Source organism: Caretta caretta, chromosome 3 (assembly GCF_965140235.1).
Source record: "Caretta caretta isolate rCarCar2 chromosome 3, rCarCar1.hap1, whole genome shotgun sequence".
Taxonomy (NCBI): domain Eukaryota; kingdom Metazoa; phylum Chordata; order Testudines; family Cheloniidae; genus Caretta; species Caretta caretta.
Window position 1 is genome coordinate 78,464,693 of NC_134208.1, and position 20,174 is coordinate 78,484,866.

The 20,174-nt window shown below is 38.3% G+C and overlaps 1 protein-coding gene across 3 annotated transcripts in view; it reads left to right on the forward strand.

Moving 5' to 3' along the window:
- Positions 1-20,174, forward strand: part of GRIK2 (glutamate ionotropic receptor kainate type subunit 2) — a 611,732-nt gene that overhangs the window by 469,758 nt on the left and 121,800 nt on the right. For all 3 annotated transcript variants that reach the window (XM_048844922.2, XM_075126599.1, XM_048844923.2), the window contains exons 13-14: positions 10,974-11,092; positions 15,475-15,692. In XM_048844922.2, the coding sequence (XP_048700879.1) occupies positions 10,974-11,092; positions 15,475-15,692 (337 nt within the window). The remainder of the gene's footprint in view (positions 1-10,973; positions 11,093-15,474; positions 15,693-20,174) is intronic.

Consider the following 20,174-nt stretch of genomic DNA (forward strand, 5'->3'; position numbering starts at 1 on the left):
CAACGACAACAAAACCAAGATATTCAATAGTTTTTTCTAGGAGATGGTTGTATTGTTTCCTTGTGTCAAATTAATCTATTACCAGGCTTTTTGTGAATTCAACTCCCATAAATCTGTGTCCGATCTTTATAGTTACACATGGGACACTGTGTAATGACTTCTGTTTCTCGAGAAGGCAGTAGACTCATAAAGGTTTTCTCCCTCTGGCAAGCACTGTCTTAAAATGTTTCAGCAATTACCTAATGTAGTGAGAAAAGCAGAAGCATTGCAGTTCAGTGTTATGGAAACCATGGAAGGGTGACCCTATAAAAATGTGTAGCATTTATTTATATGAACTAAGGATCCTAAGCAAATCAATTACCTGTTGAATAGGAACCTTTTCGAAGTACCAGAAAATTACTTTGTCATGCAATATCATCTTGTGCTGCAAGCCTGTCCGATCTGGTAATCTGAAAAGAAAGTCCAGGATAAGGTCAGTACTTGGATGGGAAACCTCTGAGAAAAACTCTGGTTCTGTAGTAATTGGTTTGGCTCATTCATTTAGTGTCTCTCTTGCTATTGAGTTAGTACAGGTTTCAGAGTTGCAGCCGTGTTAGTCTGTATTCGCAAAAAGAAAAGGAGTACTTGTGGCACCTTAGAGACTAACAAATTTATTTGAGCATAAGCTTTCGTGAGCTACATCTGATGAAGTGAGCTGGAGCTCACGAAAGCTTATGCTCAAATAAACTTGTTAGTCTCTGAGGTGCCACAAGTACTCCTTTTCTTTTTGAGTTAGTACAGAATCAATGCCCCAGTTTAGTGACAAGGCTCACTATGGTGCCCGAGGTGCAATGTAAAACAGTTCTTAACAAATGGTGGTCGTTAAAGATCCATTGGCATTTTCTGCAAAATTATGGAGGGATGTAAACCTCAATATCTTGGCCACATTCCCAAGGGGTAATGACATTCCACCTACCTTAATATTACTTGTAGTTTCAGTTGGGTAACTTGCTGCTATACAAAAGTTGTATAACTCTGAAGGGCACTGTTTAAATATTGCTGCCTTCCAACTCATTGGTGTCTGGCATTCAAATTTGCATTAAGTAATTAATAATAATGTAATTTTTCACTAGCATAGTGCCTTCCATCCATAGATCTCAAAGCCCTTTACAAATGCTAATGAACTAAGCCTCATGAAACCCCCATGAAGTGTGTATGTATTGAGATCTGTATTTTACAAATGGAGAAACACAGGCACAGAGAAGTTACAGGGCCAAACCAGTGAGTTATTGAGCACATCCTCTGACGTGTTGAATGCCCACAACTCAAATTATCTTTAATGGGAGTTGAAGAATATTGAGCTCAAAATAACTTGCTGAGGGTCACACAGGAAATCTGCCAAAGAGCCAAGAATAGGTCTTATATAGCCATATAGCCCTCTGTGAATGCCCGATTTAGGTTTGTAGTTTTAAAACGTAGTTACCTATATTTAAGTACTATTCAAGTGTATATAACTATTGTTACTGACACAACCTATTATTAAACATAGCCTAAGGTGTGCTATGCACTTTACAGAACAAATAAAAGACTTTGTCCCTGCTCTGAGAAGCTTACAGTATAATTTTAGACATGACGCAACAAGTGAGCGCAACAAACAGTGGGAGAGAGGGGAGCAGGATGAGCATCACAGTAAGAAGATTACATGGTTACTTCGGTTCATTTCATGCATTTCTTGATTATATCTGTTTCATTTTTATTTAACATTTTTAAAGCTCTTGCAGCTATGCCAGAGGAAGCAGGAGAAGTGATGAAGGGAAAGGGAAAAGGAAATAATGGCAATAAGGCAAGAGATAATAGTGCATGAGGGATAGGAAGTGGAAGACAGGACGAGAAGATGAAAAGGGAGGGTATGGGCTGTGGGAAAGGATGAGGCGAGAAAAGTTGTCAGCAGGTTGAACAAGGAGGAAAAGGGAGAGGTGAAAGTGAGTATATGTAAGAGTGGAGAGAAAAGGAACAGGAAGGTGAGAGGATAAGAAGAAGTAGAGCTCATGAGAGCAAGGAAAGGGGAAGACATGTAGAAGGGGAGCAGAAATGTGTTTGAGAAGCAGAAGTGTGTGTGAGGGGATGGTAAAGAGAAGGAGAGTAAAAGAGAAAAGGAAAGAAGAGAATATTTCCTACTGGAAGAAGGATGATCCAGTGGTTAGGGTACTACCATGGGACTTGGAAGACCTGCATTCAATTCCCTGGTCTCACATAGGTTTTCTGTATGACCTTGGGCAAGTCACCTCATCCGTCTGTGCCTCCGTTCCCTGTCTGTAAAATGGGAATAAATGCAGTTCCCTGCCTCTCAAGGGTGTTGAGAGGATAAACACATTAAAGGTTTAGAGGTGCTCAGAAAACACAGCAGTGAGGGGCAGGCAGGTCAGTACCTAAAACAGAGTAAGTGCTATGAACATCCTGAGAATGGCAAGCAGCACTACAGCAGAGTCACAGAGCAAGTGCTGCATGCTTCACTAGATTGCTAACCTTCTGAAGGCTCAGCCCCAGGCTTTATAGAGAGGCAGCTGTTGGGTGTAACCCCTTGTAGCTATATTAAAAACAAACTCCTGTTGCCTGGGCCTTGAGGGAGATGTTTCCCAGGTGAAATCTCTTTTGGCAGCTGAAAGCTTAGGCTGTGTGAAGAAAAGAGGCTTTGGGAATTCATCCCATAGGAGTTTTATTTTAAATCTAGCTTTTGTTGCCCCAGACCCTCGTGGAGGGGGGCTACCACAGTGTTACCAATGCAAAATGCTCAAAAATCAGGGCCCACACAATCGTTACATTTGTTTTAAAATCATAAGATTTTAAAAGTTAGTAAATCTTGGGGTTCTTTTCATTTGCTCTCTGGCTTTTGAGTGTTCCGGTGGTCGCATTTTCAAGCTTTTCCTCTGCAACTATTAAATGAAAGCTGAGGTATTCCACAATCACATGACTCCAGGAACTGGGGCATTAAGAAAAACACCCAATGCCATAAGGTTCGTGGTTAAAAATCATGAGAGGTGACAACACCAGTGCCATGGGAAACTGTAGGCTCATTTCACTGTATTTAAATGCTATGTTAGTGTCTGTCATTACATGAATTACATTAACTATGCCCCAGTTCATTCCCCTCCTCAAGAGTATGGAGGCTAATTTAAGCAGTAATGCTCATAAAGGAAGAGCAGCAGCAGGATTCCAGAGGGCTTTCTGGGTAGGCAGCCCCTGTGCAGTGCAGAGCTCAGCTTTGTGGAGTCCCTGCTTTGCAGCACGACAGCTGGGTGGGAAAAAATGGAGGAGCTATCACTGCACGGATCTTTCCATACCTCCGCTTTAGATCTAGACTTTAGATCAGACCACAGCTAGCACTATGCAGTATATAATTTCTTTTCAACAAGCAGAGCAGACTTTCAGTTCAATTAATTGAACAGAAGCTAAGGTTCTGATCTATTGGCATTAATGGGCTTCTGAATGGGCACAAAGATCCACTCACTTGGATCTGACTGAAGCATTGGGGGCTAACATAACTGAAAAATTTTAATCAGTCAATGTATAATTAAGCAGCCTATATCTACTCGGTGTTGCTATAACTAATCTATAATATGTGTTTTCCATATAAATTACATTAATGTACTTTTTAACATAGACAAATTACTACACTGTACTTTGAGATGTAACACAAGTATCGATGGCTGTAAAAATGTGTGACATACTGGTGTGATCATGCAGTTAAAGACTTTGGCCCTGATCATGCAATGACTTATGCACAGTGTTTAAGTACTGAGTAGTCCCATTGAGTCTAATAGGACTACTCACATATTTAAAGTTAAAATTAAGTGTGTGTAAGTATGTAGAGGCCTTGAGCCAGAAACATAATGCATACATTGTAAAAGTGCAGAGTTGAAGTTAAACATGCAAACTGAACTCTCTCTTTTCCAGATTTTTGGATGATTAAGCTTGCAAACATAGGAAAAAATGGTTTCTCCCCCTCCAGCCCCCATTCTCTTTATACTCCAAAACAGCTGACCCTTGTTTCTTGAATTTTAGGAAAAAAATCACCTTCATAAAGAGACCAAGCCTGGAAAATGTAATCCCGAAAAAATTGAGACCATTCTAAACAAATGGAAACAGAGGGTTGGCATAGAAACACTTTTATGCAACATTAACTGAGGCAGTTACAGTTGTTCCGGCTATAGTGTCAATGATATAGTAAATGCCTTATCCACAGAAGATGGCTACTTGACTTGTGTCACTTGTGGGCTAGAAATGAAATGGGGATTGAGGATGTGAATACACTCATCTCTATTTGTTGAGGAAATACTGGATTACTTACGTTTTTAGGTGTGAGTGACATATACTCTTCAACAGACATTATACTTTTAGTCCCTGTGTTGTATGTTGTGAATGATGAATCTATCCTACATAACGTTCCACAAGCTGGTAAACAGTGGATCTATATGGCAACTCCTGAGTGCTATAAAATTAATTTTGAGTTGGTGCATGATATGTCTTCCCTTTATATACCATTTGGGAAAAACAAAAGAAAAACAGAAAAATAACCCAAGCGCTCCCTCCCCCCCATGTGAACACTTCTCTATCTACAGCTGTGTTAACTACAAAAAGCCTACAAACTGTGACAAATAGGAGAAAATGTATACATTCCAGTTATGTATTTTGATACATTATGATAAAGCTCCTATTCCATGCTTTAGATGCACTTGAAAACATTTATACATATTATTCTTATCATTTACAAGTTTATAAACTGTGATATGGTGAGGACTGGATTCAGCCTTAGGGCTTTGCCCAATGTAGGGGTGGTTCTGAGAAGGAACTGTGTTATCCTTCTCCCTTGCTCTGAGGAAAGGGGAGATGTGTAACCTACTATACCCCTTTCCAGGGTGTAGGATACACCTCTCCAAAATATACACACACTCTTGGCCAGTTCTGTGGGTGAGCACATACAGAACTAAAGACAAGGTTCCGCCCACTCTCTGTTCTCTTACCAAACATTCTATTCTTCCTGCACTCTGAGCTGCAATCTGGGTGGTTCCTATAGAGAAGAGGTAGTATATCTCTCTCTCTTACTGCACTGCATGGCTGTGTTGGGCCTTGGCACAACCAAGCACTGAAAGCTTAGGGAAGAAATGAGTGTTAGGATGTATGTTAATTTGAGAGATTTAGAAGAACAGAATACATGCGGCGGTTAAGTGCAATATATTATTCTGAGGCATAATGCATTTAAATATTCACAATATGTGGATACACAGGGTAGAGTGTGTTATTGTGACACCTTTCTATGTTCATTATCAAAAGGCAGAGAGCAGTGCATTAGCCTGTTGTCTCTTTTGTTGTATTATATCTTAAGTAATAAGGTAACTTAAATTAAATGCCGTTAGCTATAAATAATTTCTGTAGTCCTTTTAAAAGGACAAAACACTGTCATGCTTACTCACATTGTGTAGTCCCTTACACCATGGAAAGGGCTCCTTTCCCCCCAGTCAAATTACTCATGGAGTGAAAGGAAGTACTTACCAGGAGTAAACATGACAGAGTCAGGCCCAGAATTACACTGGTAGGGGTTTTCTGTTTGTTTTTTTAAATTTCAAAGCTAGTTTGTTAGGTCATGGAAATAGCTGACATTTTTGCTTTTAGACATCCCTAGTGGATGTTAAGTGATTACCTTTTGCGGCATAAAAGGTAAGGCAATAACATATTCAGCATGTAGGTTATTGTGGTGAAAAAATAGGATACAGACAGTAATTCTAAAACTACAATTAGGCTCCAGATACTGTAGGTTAGACTGATCAATCAAATATTTCAAAGCGCTGCTTAAGTATTTAACATCTGGTTTTGAAGTATAAAGCATTTATTGTGCACTATTTGGGCTCTATTCAATAAAAAAGTGATTTACTACAAAGGGCTTTTTCCATTTCCTTCTGGAAGCTCTCTGTCGGAGTCTGGGTGCATGCATTGCATTTGACTGAGTAACAAACTCTTCCTTGTTGGGTATCTGTGAGCACTACATAAAAACCATTTAGAAGATCATGCAAATGTATGTAAATATCAGCAATGGGCAGACTCAGTTTTGTTTGCGTAGCACCTGACGTTAGGTTCCCAGTAGCTTTTTTTTTTGCATACACTTCTCTACTCACCCATTTCCTCTTCCCTCTAAATTACAGCCTTTCCTGGCTTCCTTTTCATTTTAATATATAAAATTATATAACACTCTCGACAAAAGCGCTTAAATTCAAAATAAAAATGTCTTTAACACCAAACTTTATGCTAAAAACCCATACTAAACATGTCTTTTATTAATTTCCCTTTAGGACAATATAAAAACTAAGGGCAAAATCATTCCCTTAGCTACTGAGAGCTACTCTGAGTAGTTGAATGGACAGAACTCAAGTATGTTCTCTCCTGTCTTGAGCAGTGTGCATTTGTATATTACATGTAGTAGGTCATATTTAGAGCTTATTTAAGAAGGAAAAGAAAAGAGCAGTGTATTCTGCACAATACCCTGTGCTGAACATTGACAGAGAGAGCTTCAGCGAACCTTCTGGCCCCCTGACTAATAAACTGTGGGACTGACAGACCTTCACACATGACTTACATGGTAAAAGTGAATGGGAAAACCATTATATTTATTAGTTTGTGGTGAATTCCACACTGGGAAATCAAACATAATATCACTGTATAGTGTGTGCTTATTTTAGTGGACTTTGAATATCTATTTCTGTGACAGATGGGAACAATCTTTCCATGTGGACTCAAGGCTCCACACACTCTCCAACCTCACCCACTTGCTTCCATAAGACAGGAAATAGCAACTCCATGGAGGGGTCCATGCTGATGCAAAGGAATAAGGGGATAAGCTACATCAAGCTGTAGTTAAAAAATTATTAGCACTCATTTGGAGGGAGACTACATAACTCGCACATTAATTTGGCACTCAAAAATTATATCCATACATCTTTTCACCACCCCACCCTGTCATATAATGTTTCCCCCATCTTCTATAAATGTATTGACTCAAGTAGCACAGGGATGACTGTGGTATACCACTAGATAAACGTGATGGCAGTTTTTATTGGCATACATTTGAGATGGCTGTGTGATTCAAGAGTAACAAAGCCATACATCATCCCAAATGATTCTATCCCATAACAACCCCACAACATATTCTGTTTATGCTGCATATTTACAGAAAATATTTTAGAAGCAGTTGAGTTTGTTAAAAAATTGAAAATAGTTTTATGTCCCTCCACCTGTGAATGCTGTTTCTCTTTGTACCATGAGTCCATTGTACAGGGGCCAGTGGAAGAGGAACAAACATATCCGGAACATCTTAACAATTATTTTTAATCATCTTTCTTATGTTAGTGTCTAGGAACCAACAGGATTGGTAGAAATACAAATTGTACAAATATAAAGTAATAGACAGTGCCTGCCCCAAAGAATTTATAATCTAAATAACAAACGTCTCAAATAGCTTTTCTGTGTGCTCATTAAAATATCGTGACTTTAAAGTCCTATATCTTTGGATCTTCTTGGGCTAGACTAAAGTTCTTTGTGTGTCATTGGGAAACTATGAGGCGGAGTCCCCTTTTCAGTGGTATAAAGGTCTCACTGCTAGCTCTGTGGAACAAAAAAAAATGGTTGAATCTTTGACCACTCACTGTTTCAGAACTGAATATTGCCTTTACTGGGCTTGAAATCTGTAATTTTAGCACCGCAATACCAGTTTTTGAGGGAAAAGCAAACGTTTTGTGGTAGGTTCAATTTTTTAAAATTGCAGATTTTTGACATTACTCAGGCCTTTGAAGTATTAGAATGGATTTCAGTGGAGATGCGTGGATGGGGAGAGTACAAGTGATGCCATCAAAGAGACAAGACAGAGGCCATATATCACATGGTTATTATTTAGGGCTCAATCTTTCAGGGTTGCTTAGCACTCTAGCCCAATCCAACAACATACTTATGCCTGGTAAGCACATAACTTTAAGTATCCACTAAAGGTATATCTCTGCTACAGCTGGGAGTGAGCCTCCTCACCTGGGTATGCAGACTTGTGGTAGTGGGGTTCATGCTAGGATACTAAAATAGCAGATGGACATTGTTGGGTACAAGCTGTGGTGGCTGGCCCAAGCCTCCACTGATGCTGCAATGTTCACACTGCTAGTTTTAGCATACTAAATCAAGCTACCACAAGCCATTCTACCTGGGCTGGGAGGCTCACTCCCAGCTGCAGTGAAGACATACTCTTGGAGTTTTGTTGGATTGGATTAGAACTCTCAGCACCTTGCAGGATCAAACCCTTAATCGCATGGATCTTGAGCCTGAAAATGCTTGCATGTGAATAGTTCCATTGAATTCAACAAGTCTGCTCCTGAGTGAGAGAGCTTCTGGGTAGCTGACTCTAAACCCAGACAAATAGACTATGGGACTAACAGACCTTCATACATGACTTACATGGCACTAATGAATCGGATAGCCATGATAAGTATTTGTAGAATCAGGGCCAAGGCTAATACACACACACACACACACACACACACTTTTGTTGGAGGATCTGCAATGTATGTTTCCGACATTTACCTCCACTAATAACATCAAATCATAATAAGAAGGGATACCTTTGTGTAGGGTAGGCATGCTTAAGTTTTCTTGTTAAGTAAGATCTTGACCTTTCTCCCCCCGCCTTTCTTTTTTTCACAGAGATTGTCAGCCAAAGCTGATTACTTCATGTGGTGTGGGCTGCAGTGGATAAGGAATTAATTTGCAATTGTAAAATTGTGGAACACGGAGTTCAGTACTCACATTATATCATTTTTTAGAACCATAGCTCCTATATTGGATAGTTTGTGTACTTTTCTTTACAAATGTAGACCCCTTTTCTGTATCTCATGTCAATATACCTTTTTTAAAGAGCTATCACTCCAGATTCTGTTGTTATACTATTTATAAGATGGACATCAAATAGAATTAAAAATGCATGGGATTAAAAATAAAATGGCAATTGTTAGATAATTAATTTATTGATTATATTTGAAATCTCTCAGATAGTGAAAACATGAAAAATGATTTGGAAAAGAACATAGATATTTAAATGTCTAAAATATGGAAAGTCCTTAATCAAAGCACACAAACATCACCCTATCTAGGGTAAGGTATTTTTTATTTGTATATTCAAGGCCCCTTATCCAACAAAGAACTTAATACAGGCTTAAATTTCAGCACAAGAAGTAGTCCCATGCTTTGGTGGATTGGGACCAATAGGAAGTGAAGGATTTTTCTTTTTAAAACAACTACAAACCTTGAATCTAGTTTTATTACAAGATAACAAAAGAACTAAGGTCAAAATATTTAATTATAACCCAATCAACCTTTTTGAAATAACATGCCAGTATTACTTTACAGAACCAAATTGAAACATTTCTTTGTTTGTCAAGTACACACTTTTAAGACAGGAGGTGTTCTAACATTACATTAATAGGATAAAAATGGATTGTCTGATCTTCTGAATTTTAATGTGTTGAAAAGATTATTCTGAAGAAAAATGCATTCTCTAAAGTGTCAGAAACGTTATTCAGATAGTTTTGATTACATGATAGATTTTTTTTAAATATTCTCTAAAGGATATGTATCCCAATTCTGGTTTCTAACAGAGTGGCTTTAAAGATTTGAGAAATTAGGAAAAGCTATATTGTCATTAGTTTAGTAATTAGACTCTGCAGTCTTTTTAATTATTGTGGTAGTTTTACGAAAATGCAATATTTCCTGGGTTTTGTGCAAACATTCTATGAATATTATTACAAGCATGGGCTAACTCGTACACAGCAAGAAAACATTTTAAAGACATGATTTAAGGGTAAAATATTAGTTCCTAACACCTGTTTATGTGCCAGTGCCAGTGGAAATAATTTTCATTTAAAAAATATTGTCCCTGAAATACTTAGAGTAATGCTGTAAATTGGTAGTAAATTATCAAGCTAGACGGAGACACTTTGAGGATGAGAAAGCTATAAGTCTGTGTTTCTAAATGGAATTATAACAAGAAATAATTTACCTTGATATGTTGTTTGCTTGTTATAGCCAATGCTTTTGGCAAACCAGGATTCAGATAAGAAGTCATTATTATGCATCAGTGATGTCGAAATCATGTTAAAATATCAGCACTATTCCAGAGAGTCATTCTATAATTTGTTTGCAATCTATTCCAAATTCTGCATCATGCTACCGGCTTTATTCTATGTGCATGATGGTGTTTGGTTGCATGCTTACTTGGCTGCTCTCATCTTCACTTCTCTCAATGGTAGCCCAGTTCTGCATGGTACTGTTGAATGCCCTCAACTCCCTTTGGAAAGTCTCTCCAGGCATGACACTCAACATCTCACAGGACTGGGTCCTTTGTTTTTAACTTGCCATAATATTTCTCTGGGGATTCCAGAGATTGTGTTCCTAGTTTGCTGCACTCATCTTCCCACATTTATCTCTAAATGTTTATTTTCCCTTGGTCTTATTATCTGAAGGCCTGTTTATGTAATGCTTTCAACACTTCTTAAAGTACAATCATTTTCTTGTTAATTACTACCTTTTAATGGCCCTTACATTTTTCATTCAAAATAAGAAATAGCAGCATGACTGGGACTGACCCTGAGTGGTGCTGAACACCCTTCACTCCCATTGTCTCTTATGAGAGAGAAGGGTGCTTAGAAGCTTTCAGGTGTTCAGCAGCACCTTTCAGAGCCAGCCTTTTTATGACAGCATTAGTTAATAAGGACGTGGATCTTCAACAGTATTGTTTTATCTGGTAATGTTTGATGTCATGTATAATACAATCACACTGTAAAGACTTCTGTTCTCTATTTTCTATTTAACCTTTCTTGTTTTTCTGTTTCTTTTGCAGCAGATTTGCTGGATAGACTTTCTACTTGCTGCATTTTAAATCTGTTTTTTTTTTCTGTCAATTACCACAGGTTTAGTCCCTATGAGTGGTATAATCCACACCCTTGCAACCCTGACTCAGACGTGGTGGAAAACAATTTTACCTTGCTAAATAGTTTCTGGTTTGGAGTTGGAGCTCTCATGCAGCAAGGTATACGATTCAGCCTGCTCTTTCTCTTGGGCACCATGTCCCACTTTTTGCTGGGGGTAACAGCTCTCTCTGGCACAAGTCACTTGCATGAGTGCCTCTGTGCATGTAACCATAAACCAGCCTCTTTCTTTTTCTTTTTATGCATTTATGCATTTTCAAATCCCACTCCAGAAATCAACCTGAGAACATAGCTAGTGTTTGTAAATCCTAAACACAGCATAATAATGTAATTTCTTTCATAAACAAAAATAGGTACATTACTGCATAAATAACAGAGCCAATCTATCCATTAGCTAGCAAGCCTGCATTTAAACACAACAAAAGATTACATCTCCATCAGACAAGAGTTCAATGCTTAGCTTTTCTCTCACTTGACTCATTTTGATCTAGAAATCTCTTCCTCCTTCATATTTAGTCTTAATAATAGATGCATTTTTATTGTGTGGTTAGTATATGGCATCAAAAATTGTAATACTCCAGGATTTAACTCTTTATAAACACGCTTTAGATTTCTTTAAATTAAAAGAGCTAATTAACAATCAATTGCACTTGACGACGTAATCAAAGAGAATATATTGCATGCTGTACAATGCATGCAAAGACACTTTTCCTGACTAAAATGAAGATACATATCTTAAAATTAAAGTTACATTCTTCAGAGAATAACCAACAATCAGTTTAAATCAGTGATTTGTTTCAGCTGCTTACAGTTTTGGTGGAGCAATTAAATTAACCTGAATTCTCCAAAGAAAAAATATTTTATACTGCTTTTTTTGGTTTTTCGTTTGTTTGTTTTTGAATATTTATTTCCATGGACTATCAAAGAAATAGATCCATAAACCATGCTTCAATTTTATAGTTCTTTTCCTCTATGAATTTAGCAGAATCTAGGAACTTCAGACACATATGTGTGGCACACATGTACCAGAATCAACAATAGTTGCTTTTTTTAAAATGACATTTTGGTAGGCATTAGTGCATAACATTTGATATTGCGTGGGGAACAATGCAGAAAAAGAACAACTTTTCCCTTTGGAAAAGTATTTAATACTTTTCACAAAAACAAGAACATATTTGCAAGAGTTAGCGTTCTTTGACGTGATTACCCATGTGTATCCAGATAGCAATCTGGTATTGAAATTCTCATAATACATAGGCCAACTATGAATCAACCATTCATATCCATCTCTTTTTAAGTCACCAAATAAGTTATAACTGCATTTAATAGCTATAACAAAGGATCTGTCATCTATTGAGTCCATAATCTTTCTCTTTAAAAGTCTGTAGTGTCTCAGTAAAAATCTCAATACCATATTCAGGAAAACATCAACCAGTGAGTGAAAAGACAAGCATCAAATAAGAAGTAATGATGCAACGATGTGTTTAGTAAGCAGGCAACATCAAACAGATAACTCAAATATATTTTAAATAGTCACACAACCTAAATGCTTAAAACCACAGTTCTGAATGAATGGCTACCTAATGGACTACAGTAGTTTCAAAGGCACTATATAGTGATATTTACAAGTGAGATTTCCAGATCAACAGTCATTTTTTTTTTCGAAGAAGAAACTCCCAAAATTATTTATGTTCACATAATCTTCATTTGGGGTCTGGTCCTGTGCTCCCTGATGCCAGTGAGAACACTCCCACTGATTTCCAGGGGTGCAAGATCAGGGCATTAGAGCCTAGTTCTCCCATCTTTTCCATACTGATGGCAAAGATATGTGAACTGTGTAAAACTGGGCCAAAACACACAGGAGTAGAGAGGAGGTCTATATGGCATTTGTCTTTCTCCAAGATATTGATAGAGCCATGCATGAGAGTTGCACATCTTGGGTGCTACAAAATTTGGGGGATGGGACATCGTCATCTCTAGGAGGGACAGAGTGGGGGAAAATCATGGGGTTTCAGACAGAAACCTCTCAAATTAATGCTCATCAGAACAATATTAACTTTGAATCCACATCCTCTATCCTTCTTGAAAAAAAGATGGAACAGAGTCATTAACCTGGCCAATTGAAAGACAGATATCCTGGATGAATGAGCCAAATCTGGTGGATTTACATCAGAATTCCCCAATGGATCATCAAGGTTCATATGAATCCAAAGTGTTATCCCCTCTGCATGGCTGCTAATTTCCAATAATATTAAGATTGTGGCACAGACCACAAACAGCAAGTATACTTTTAGTTAAGATTGATACTCCATCCTTACCTTATACCATTTTACCTTTTGCACCACACATGCTACAATAACTTAATGAAGGAACCAAGTTATGGATGAAGGGTCAGTCCTATCTTTGATGCTTTTTTTCAGTTTGCCTCGCATCCCTACTGTGACACAACAGTAAGTTTGGACACAAACACAAAATGTGCCTAGTTCTAGCTATTTATAATAATTTCCCATAAATACATATAATATGAATTGTGGCCAGTTAGTACACACGTTAATCAATATTTAAATGCCACTTTAATATTGATTAATATCTTTACAACACTTTCCTTTAATGCTGGAGGAGGATACATGATAGAGGAAACTCATACATTTTTTTGCTGACACCCCTAGCCCCCAGGAAACTGTGGGATATAGTGCTGGACATGACGTTACCTTGGGTACATGACAGTCAGCACCTAACCAGGCTCTGTTTCACAGGCCTAGGTGGCGTTCTGTTTAAGTCCTTTGGTAAGATATGAACTTGTGGTAATTGGGGCAACTGTGGCAAACGTTTCCACTGTTCTTTTCTTCCCAATCTTGTTTGACTCTACTAGTGTTGATTTTTAATTAAAAAAAAATACGTTGAAGATGGTGGGCTTTTTAGGGAATATTGTAGTGTTATGGTGTCTAAGTGTCTGACTGACAGGGCCTAGGAGCGACTACATCAGAAAGGTACTTTTCTACTTTTTTCCTTGCAGAGTTGTAGGCAGAGTCTGGCACTGGAGTTGGCTATCATGTCCAAGTCTGTCACATTGTTTTGTTTGAAACAGTAAGGGTAAGATGAACTGCAGGGTAAGATGGACTGTTTTGGATCAAATAGTCCAGTCATGGTACCACTTCTTTTCTTTTTCTTTTTTGTTGCATTGACATTGAACGTTTGGCACAACCTACATTTATCTGAAGATGTGTTACCTTGCTGGACCAGTTCCTTAATTAATCTAATATAAACAACATAATTTATCAGGAATAAAATAGTCCATCTTGCCTTCATTCCATTTTACCCAAGTAGTAATAAAAATCTGGTTAATTGACTAAAAAAACCCTAATACTTTATTTCAATGATATATCAATACTGCTAAACTATTTCTTTAAAAAATACATATATACTTCTCAAAGTTTTGTATATGTTTTGTTTATGGCAAAACTTGAAATTGTTTACCTTACGATTATTAGCTATAATTTAATGGGAAAAAATCCATACATGCCAGTTTACAAATATATTTCTGATGCAAATTAAGTAAACTGAATTCCATTTTTCCCTGTTTATAATAATTAAGCACAAGAGGAGCTCATGTGCTACAAATTGTCTCATTAGGCTCTAAATTGGCATTAATAATTATGCAAATTACCATACAATGTATGGCACCCTGTCCATTCTTTAGTGCCATGAGCAGGCAACTCCAGCATTGCATTATAATCTATCTTTATCTACTTTATGCATAACAGTCTAATATTGTCATTGCTGCTCTATCGAGTTAAATGTGTGGCACAGCCACCCATGTTTATCTGAAATTGTGGGCTAATTATAGAGATGGGAGATGTTTTCTTTTATATGAGAAATTGCTAAACGAGACTTTATTACAACAGAAGTGGCAGAAGTCAAGGTTCTTATGGTTATGGGGAGTTGAAATTCTCGGATTTGTATCTGCTTTTTTCAGCAACAACATATTTTTCTTTCATCAAAAAAGTTTTTTATGAACTGCTTAATTAATCTTTAAGTACTTTGAAGAATAAGCACAGTAGATGGGCTACAGTAAGTATTATTATTAATTTAGAGGCTCAAGCCTGCTGCGAGTTTTTTTTAGTATAAAGCTTCTTTTGACAATCCAGTTCCAATTACTGCTTTTGCTTTTTTGTTTTCCATTGTCATGAAACCAAAACAAAAAATTAAAAATAGGGTTGTACATTATCTCAGACCAAAACTGCACTTTGAGTCTCCCATTACTATACTTTGTTTCCCACAGTCCCCAAATCTGTCTTGTAAGTGTAATCAGTCCCAATTTTCCATTTCAGTTGTGTTTGTTTGTACAAGCAATATGTAAGCCTGTAGCTTAAAGATTTTTTGTGCAGTGATTCTGTTCTCAACACTGTGACAAAAAAGTGCCGAATGCTTGCGGATTGTTTTCTGTGCATTGGTTTCACCTTTCTCCCCTGATTTCCATTAGGTTCTGAGCTTATGCCCAAAGCCCTCTCCACCAGGATAGTGGGAGGCATTTGGTGGTTTTTCACGCTTATCATCATTTCCTCGTACACTGCTAACCTAGCCGCCTTTCTGACAGTGGAGCGCATGGAATCTCCCATTGATTCAGCTGATGATTTAGCCAAGCAGACAAAGATAGAGTATGGTGCAGTTGAAGATGGAGCAACCATGACTTTCTTCAAGGTAGGCCCTTTATGTTCTGATTGGAAAAAATGCTGAAACATGATTCTGCAAGTAAAAAAACCTTCAATTAAGCTTGCTGAGTAGAGATATGGCATGTGAGATGATTCCCACTGCAATCAAACCCATTTTTGTGGGTTTGCAAGACAGCAAAAGAAACGTCTTGTTCATACATACAATTTCTCATGAAAGTAAAAAAGGCAGTTTCCTTTTCTTGAAATTTTCTCCTGAAAATAAAAAAAAAGCAGGGCTTTGGGTCTGCTGCTTAGATCTTTCTGATGATTTTTCCTCAGCATGCTGAGTGTACTCTTATGGAGTAAGTCAAGAATAGTGAGATGAGGCGAATCACTCAGGTGAATCTCCCATTGCTAGATCTGAGTGTGAGTTTTGCTTGAATAGGGATTGCAGGATCAGGTCAATAATTTTATCGTAGTTAATTACATATCTATCTATCTTCAGATATCTAGATGCTGATACTGCAGTCATCAATATCACAGCTGGGCTGGGCAATCTTATGGACACTGCATTTCTAAGAACCTTTCAAACTGAATCTTGACTAGCTCAGATTCATATAACGTCTCCCTGCCCTCTGTCCTATGACTAGGGTGATTCAACAGACAATATAATGTGCTAATTTTTAGCTAAATTGAAGCCTGATTAGAGATAGAGGAAATGCCACTTCCCCAGCTCCATCAGTTATCTAGGTTGGCACAAATTAGCATTAAGTACATATCCTGGGCCAGATCAGATTGGCCCTTCAGATTTGATAGCGCAAGAGGTTCCTATGGCTCCCCAGTGCAGGGGCATACTCCAGGCCTGGCAAATGCATTATGCTCTGGAGTTCCTCAGTGAGCATAATTATCACTTAAGAGCCATTACATGCCACTATAACATAGAAGAGCCCTGAGGCTTTTGTGTTACACTGCGACTGATGGAGTGGCCAGAGATCTGTGCAGTGCCAAGGGTGAGTTAAAGGCACTTTTACATCCCTTTACTCAGCTGCATAGAGTAAAAGTTTCACCATTTATTCAGCTGAAAGAGCTCAGAAATCATTATCTAATCTTATGGTAGTGATACATATATAAGTAAGTACAGTAAAAGCTTTTGGATCTGGCATGTTGGGGAAACGGGGGGTGCCGGTAAGTGAAAAATTCCCGTTAACTAAGATGTAGGGAGTTTGGGTGTGTGTGTGTGTGTGGGGCTGGGGATTGGGGCACACGAGGGAGTGTGGGGCGCAGGCTCTGGGAGGGAGTTTGAGTCCAGGAGGGGACTCAGGGCAGTGGGTTGGGGTGCAGGAGGGGTTTCAGGTGCTGGATCCAGCACCTTGGGTGGCTCCCCGCAAGCGGTGAACTGTCCCTGCTGCTCCTAGGTGGAGGCATGGCGAGGTGGCTCTGCGTGCTGCCAGCGCCCCACCCCAAGTGCTGGCTCCGCAGCTCCCATTGGCCGGGAACCATGGCCAATGGGAGCTGCGGGGATGGCGCCTGCAGGTGGAGGAAGCACGCATGCCAGATAAAAAAGCTTTTACTGTACATACTTTCTGTATTCTCACTTTCAACTTTCACCTGGAAAATAAGAATTGATTAAATTTCAGTGACTGAGGACTTTGTAAGCCTGTTGCCTCAGAGGATGTGTTCGGAAGGTTCAGAATAGCTTCCACAGAATATTTGTTTTCAAAAGGAGCTGAGGAAATTGATGGAAGTAACTAATCCATTAGAGCTGCTTTTATGACAGGAAATATGTGTAGCAATCCAATAAAACAACATTCAGAAAAAGTTTAAAAACTGAGATTTTTTTAAAGTACCAAAATGATTAAAGTCCCAGGACATAAAGAGATGACACAAGGTATTTATTGCATTACCAGAAAACACTACCAGATGTCAATGTCTTTTTAGTCTGGTAGAAAACTTTGATCTTATACTCCTTCAGATCGGAAGGCTGGACTCTAAAATATTAGAAGGCAGTTTTTACTTAGCAGTGTCTTTGACTCCAGTTGCCAGCATTGTTTTTCTCTGTCTGTCCTTAACTTTTTTCTTTATTTAAAAAAATTCTACATGACACTTTCCTTTCTTCTCCAGACACTATTTCTCCTCCTTCGTGTTTTTTCTGTCTCCTCCTATCTCTTCTCTGCATATTTTCTCCCATATATATTGATCTTATTGTTTCCCGTTCTATTCACACTTACCTTTCTCATCTTCTCTTTTGCGTCTGTGGGTTGTTCGTCTGTTTGAATATGTATCCTGTTTTGTTTCTGATCATTCTCACATTCCTTCCTTTATTTCCTTATGTTGCCTCCAAGAACAGAAGAACATTTACAGTCAGCAGAGCAATGACTGCATCTCTTGCATGGAAATGTTTTCCCTTCAGTGGCATATAAAAGTTTGAAATGTACTAGACTTGACTGCACACAACAGAAACATAGCATCAGAAAACACAATTCTGTAGTGCTTCTAGTACATTGTTATTGAATTCTACCACTTCAGCAAGGATGAACAAAGAAAGTGAGGTCAGAGCACAGGACTCAGTTGTTAAATTTAGGGTAAAATTCTGCTCTCAATTACACTGGTGTAAATACATTTATTGGAGTCAATGTGGATTTACAACATTGTATCTAAAATGGTGCTTAATTTGTACCAGGGCTTACTAACCTCAAGGTGTGATGGATTCTCTTCCCCTTTCAACTTTAAGTCAAGACTGAATATATTTTGAAAAGATAAGATATAGGTGAAACAGGCTATGGGTTTGATGCAGAGATGACTATGTGAGGATCTTTGGCCTGTATTATGCAGGAGGTCACACTGGATCTGACATTAAATTCTATGAAAATATGGTTTCAGCAGAAATGCACAAATATGACTGAAGGTATAATTTGATTCAGTGCATGTGTGTTTCACTCTCATTATAGCAAGATAAAGCTGCTGACTATATTGAGCACAACTGTGGCATTATGTGTTAGCACGAAATAAAAGTTCCAGATGGTTTCTTAATGTTAAATGAAACTATGAAATCCCGGTAATAGCTATTAGCTCCAATCACAGTGAGGCACAGTAGCAGCCCTGAGATTGACAGTAATTTCAGCATAAATTATTGATATAAAAGCTCACGGAAATCTTCCTTTTAATATCTTTGGAACCCAGCCAATTTTTGGGGAGCTAACATAGAATAACATTATGTCTAGAAGAGCCTAAACCAGGACTACACACACACACATTGGTTGGAGGATTTAAACTTACTAGAGAGAAGATACAAAAGATGAGAGTGTTGGGATGGGTAGATTTCACCAACTAAGCCCAAGGGAACATGCTCATGTGAGCCCAGCTTCCTGAAATCCGCTGCTGGAGGGAAGAGGAAGGGTGCTAGGATTTATATCAGCATGAAGTCGTCAGAGCCTGTATAGGCCCTCCGTATTATCCTTTGTCTAGTAGTTATCTGATAAATCTGAAGGTATGTCTCCCTCAAGCATCTGGAAAGGAAGAAGGAATTTTCTGTGTCTTCCCTCACTTGGAGCCACTTTGCTGCTCTGAGGAGGCTAAGACATTTTATCTCCAAAGTCTTCTAACTGCTGCTAGTTTGGTGAGTCTCCACTATTGCTGCTCTCCCAGCCTTTGCTTTTTAGATTTTCTTCTCTATGAATAATGCCAGTGACTAACTCTGTTGGTGCTCAGAGGTTTCCCAAGCAGTAGGAGCCTGAAAATGATATGATCCTTTATGTGCAGTGTATATATACACTTTATAGTTTCATTGCTACCTGTGGTTTCTGAGAAACAGCTGTGAAACTGACCCAAGTTGTATTAATTTCACTATGCTGCTGCTTGGCATAACTCTGTCATCAGACTCAGTAAAGAAAACACCAGAGCACATCAGTTTGCATGTGGTCCACAGGTGGGAGATTTCTTTTTGCATCCATAATGTTGGATTTAAAAAAAAATAATGAAAGCCAAAATTCTTCAGAAATCCACCAACTAGGGTAAGCATTCACAGAGCTTGTGTGAGAGAGAGTGAGAGAGAGAGAGAGAGAGAACATGTAATTGTGCAGCATAGTTAACCATAGTGGATGAAGGATACTAGACAGACTCAGAAGACATAGATTCTGTTCCTGGCTCTGCCACTGGGTTTCTCTGTGACTTAGGGCAAGTGATTTCACATCTGTATGCCCACATTTCCTGTCTTGTAGACTATACATTGTTAAAGGCAGGGACTTTCTCTTGCTCTGTTTGTACAGCTGTTTGTACAACCCAATGGGACCCATCGGTTCAGCACTTTCAGGCTATGCTGCAATACAAATAACAAGAAACAAGAGGTTTTTTATTCAGTCTGTCTTCCTCTATCTAACTGTAATAAGTTAATATCAGTACTTCCATCCCAGGAATTTTAGAATTTTCAGCTCTTTAGGAGGTAGATCTATGTGATAGTCCAATTTTACTGAGAGTGAAACTGAGACACTGAATGATTACATGTCTTGTACAAGATCACACAGCAAATTAGTGG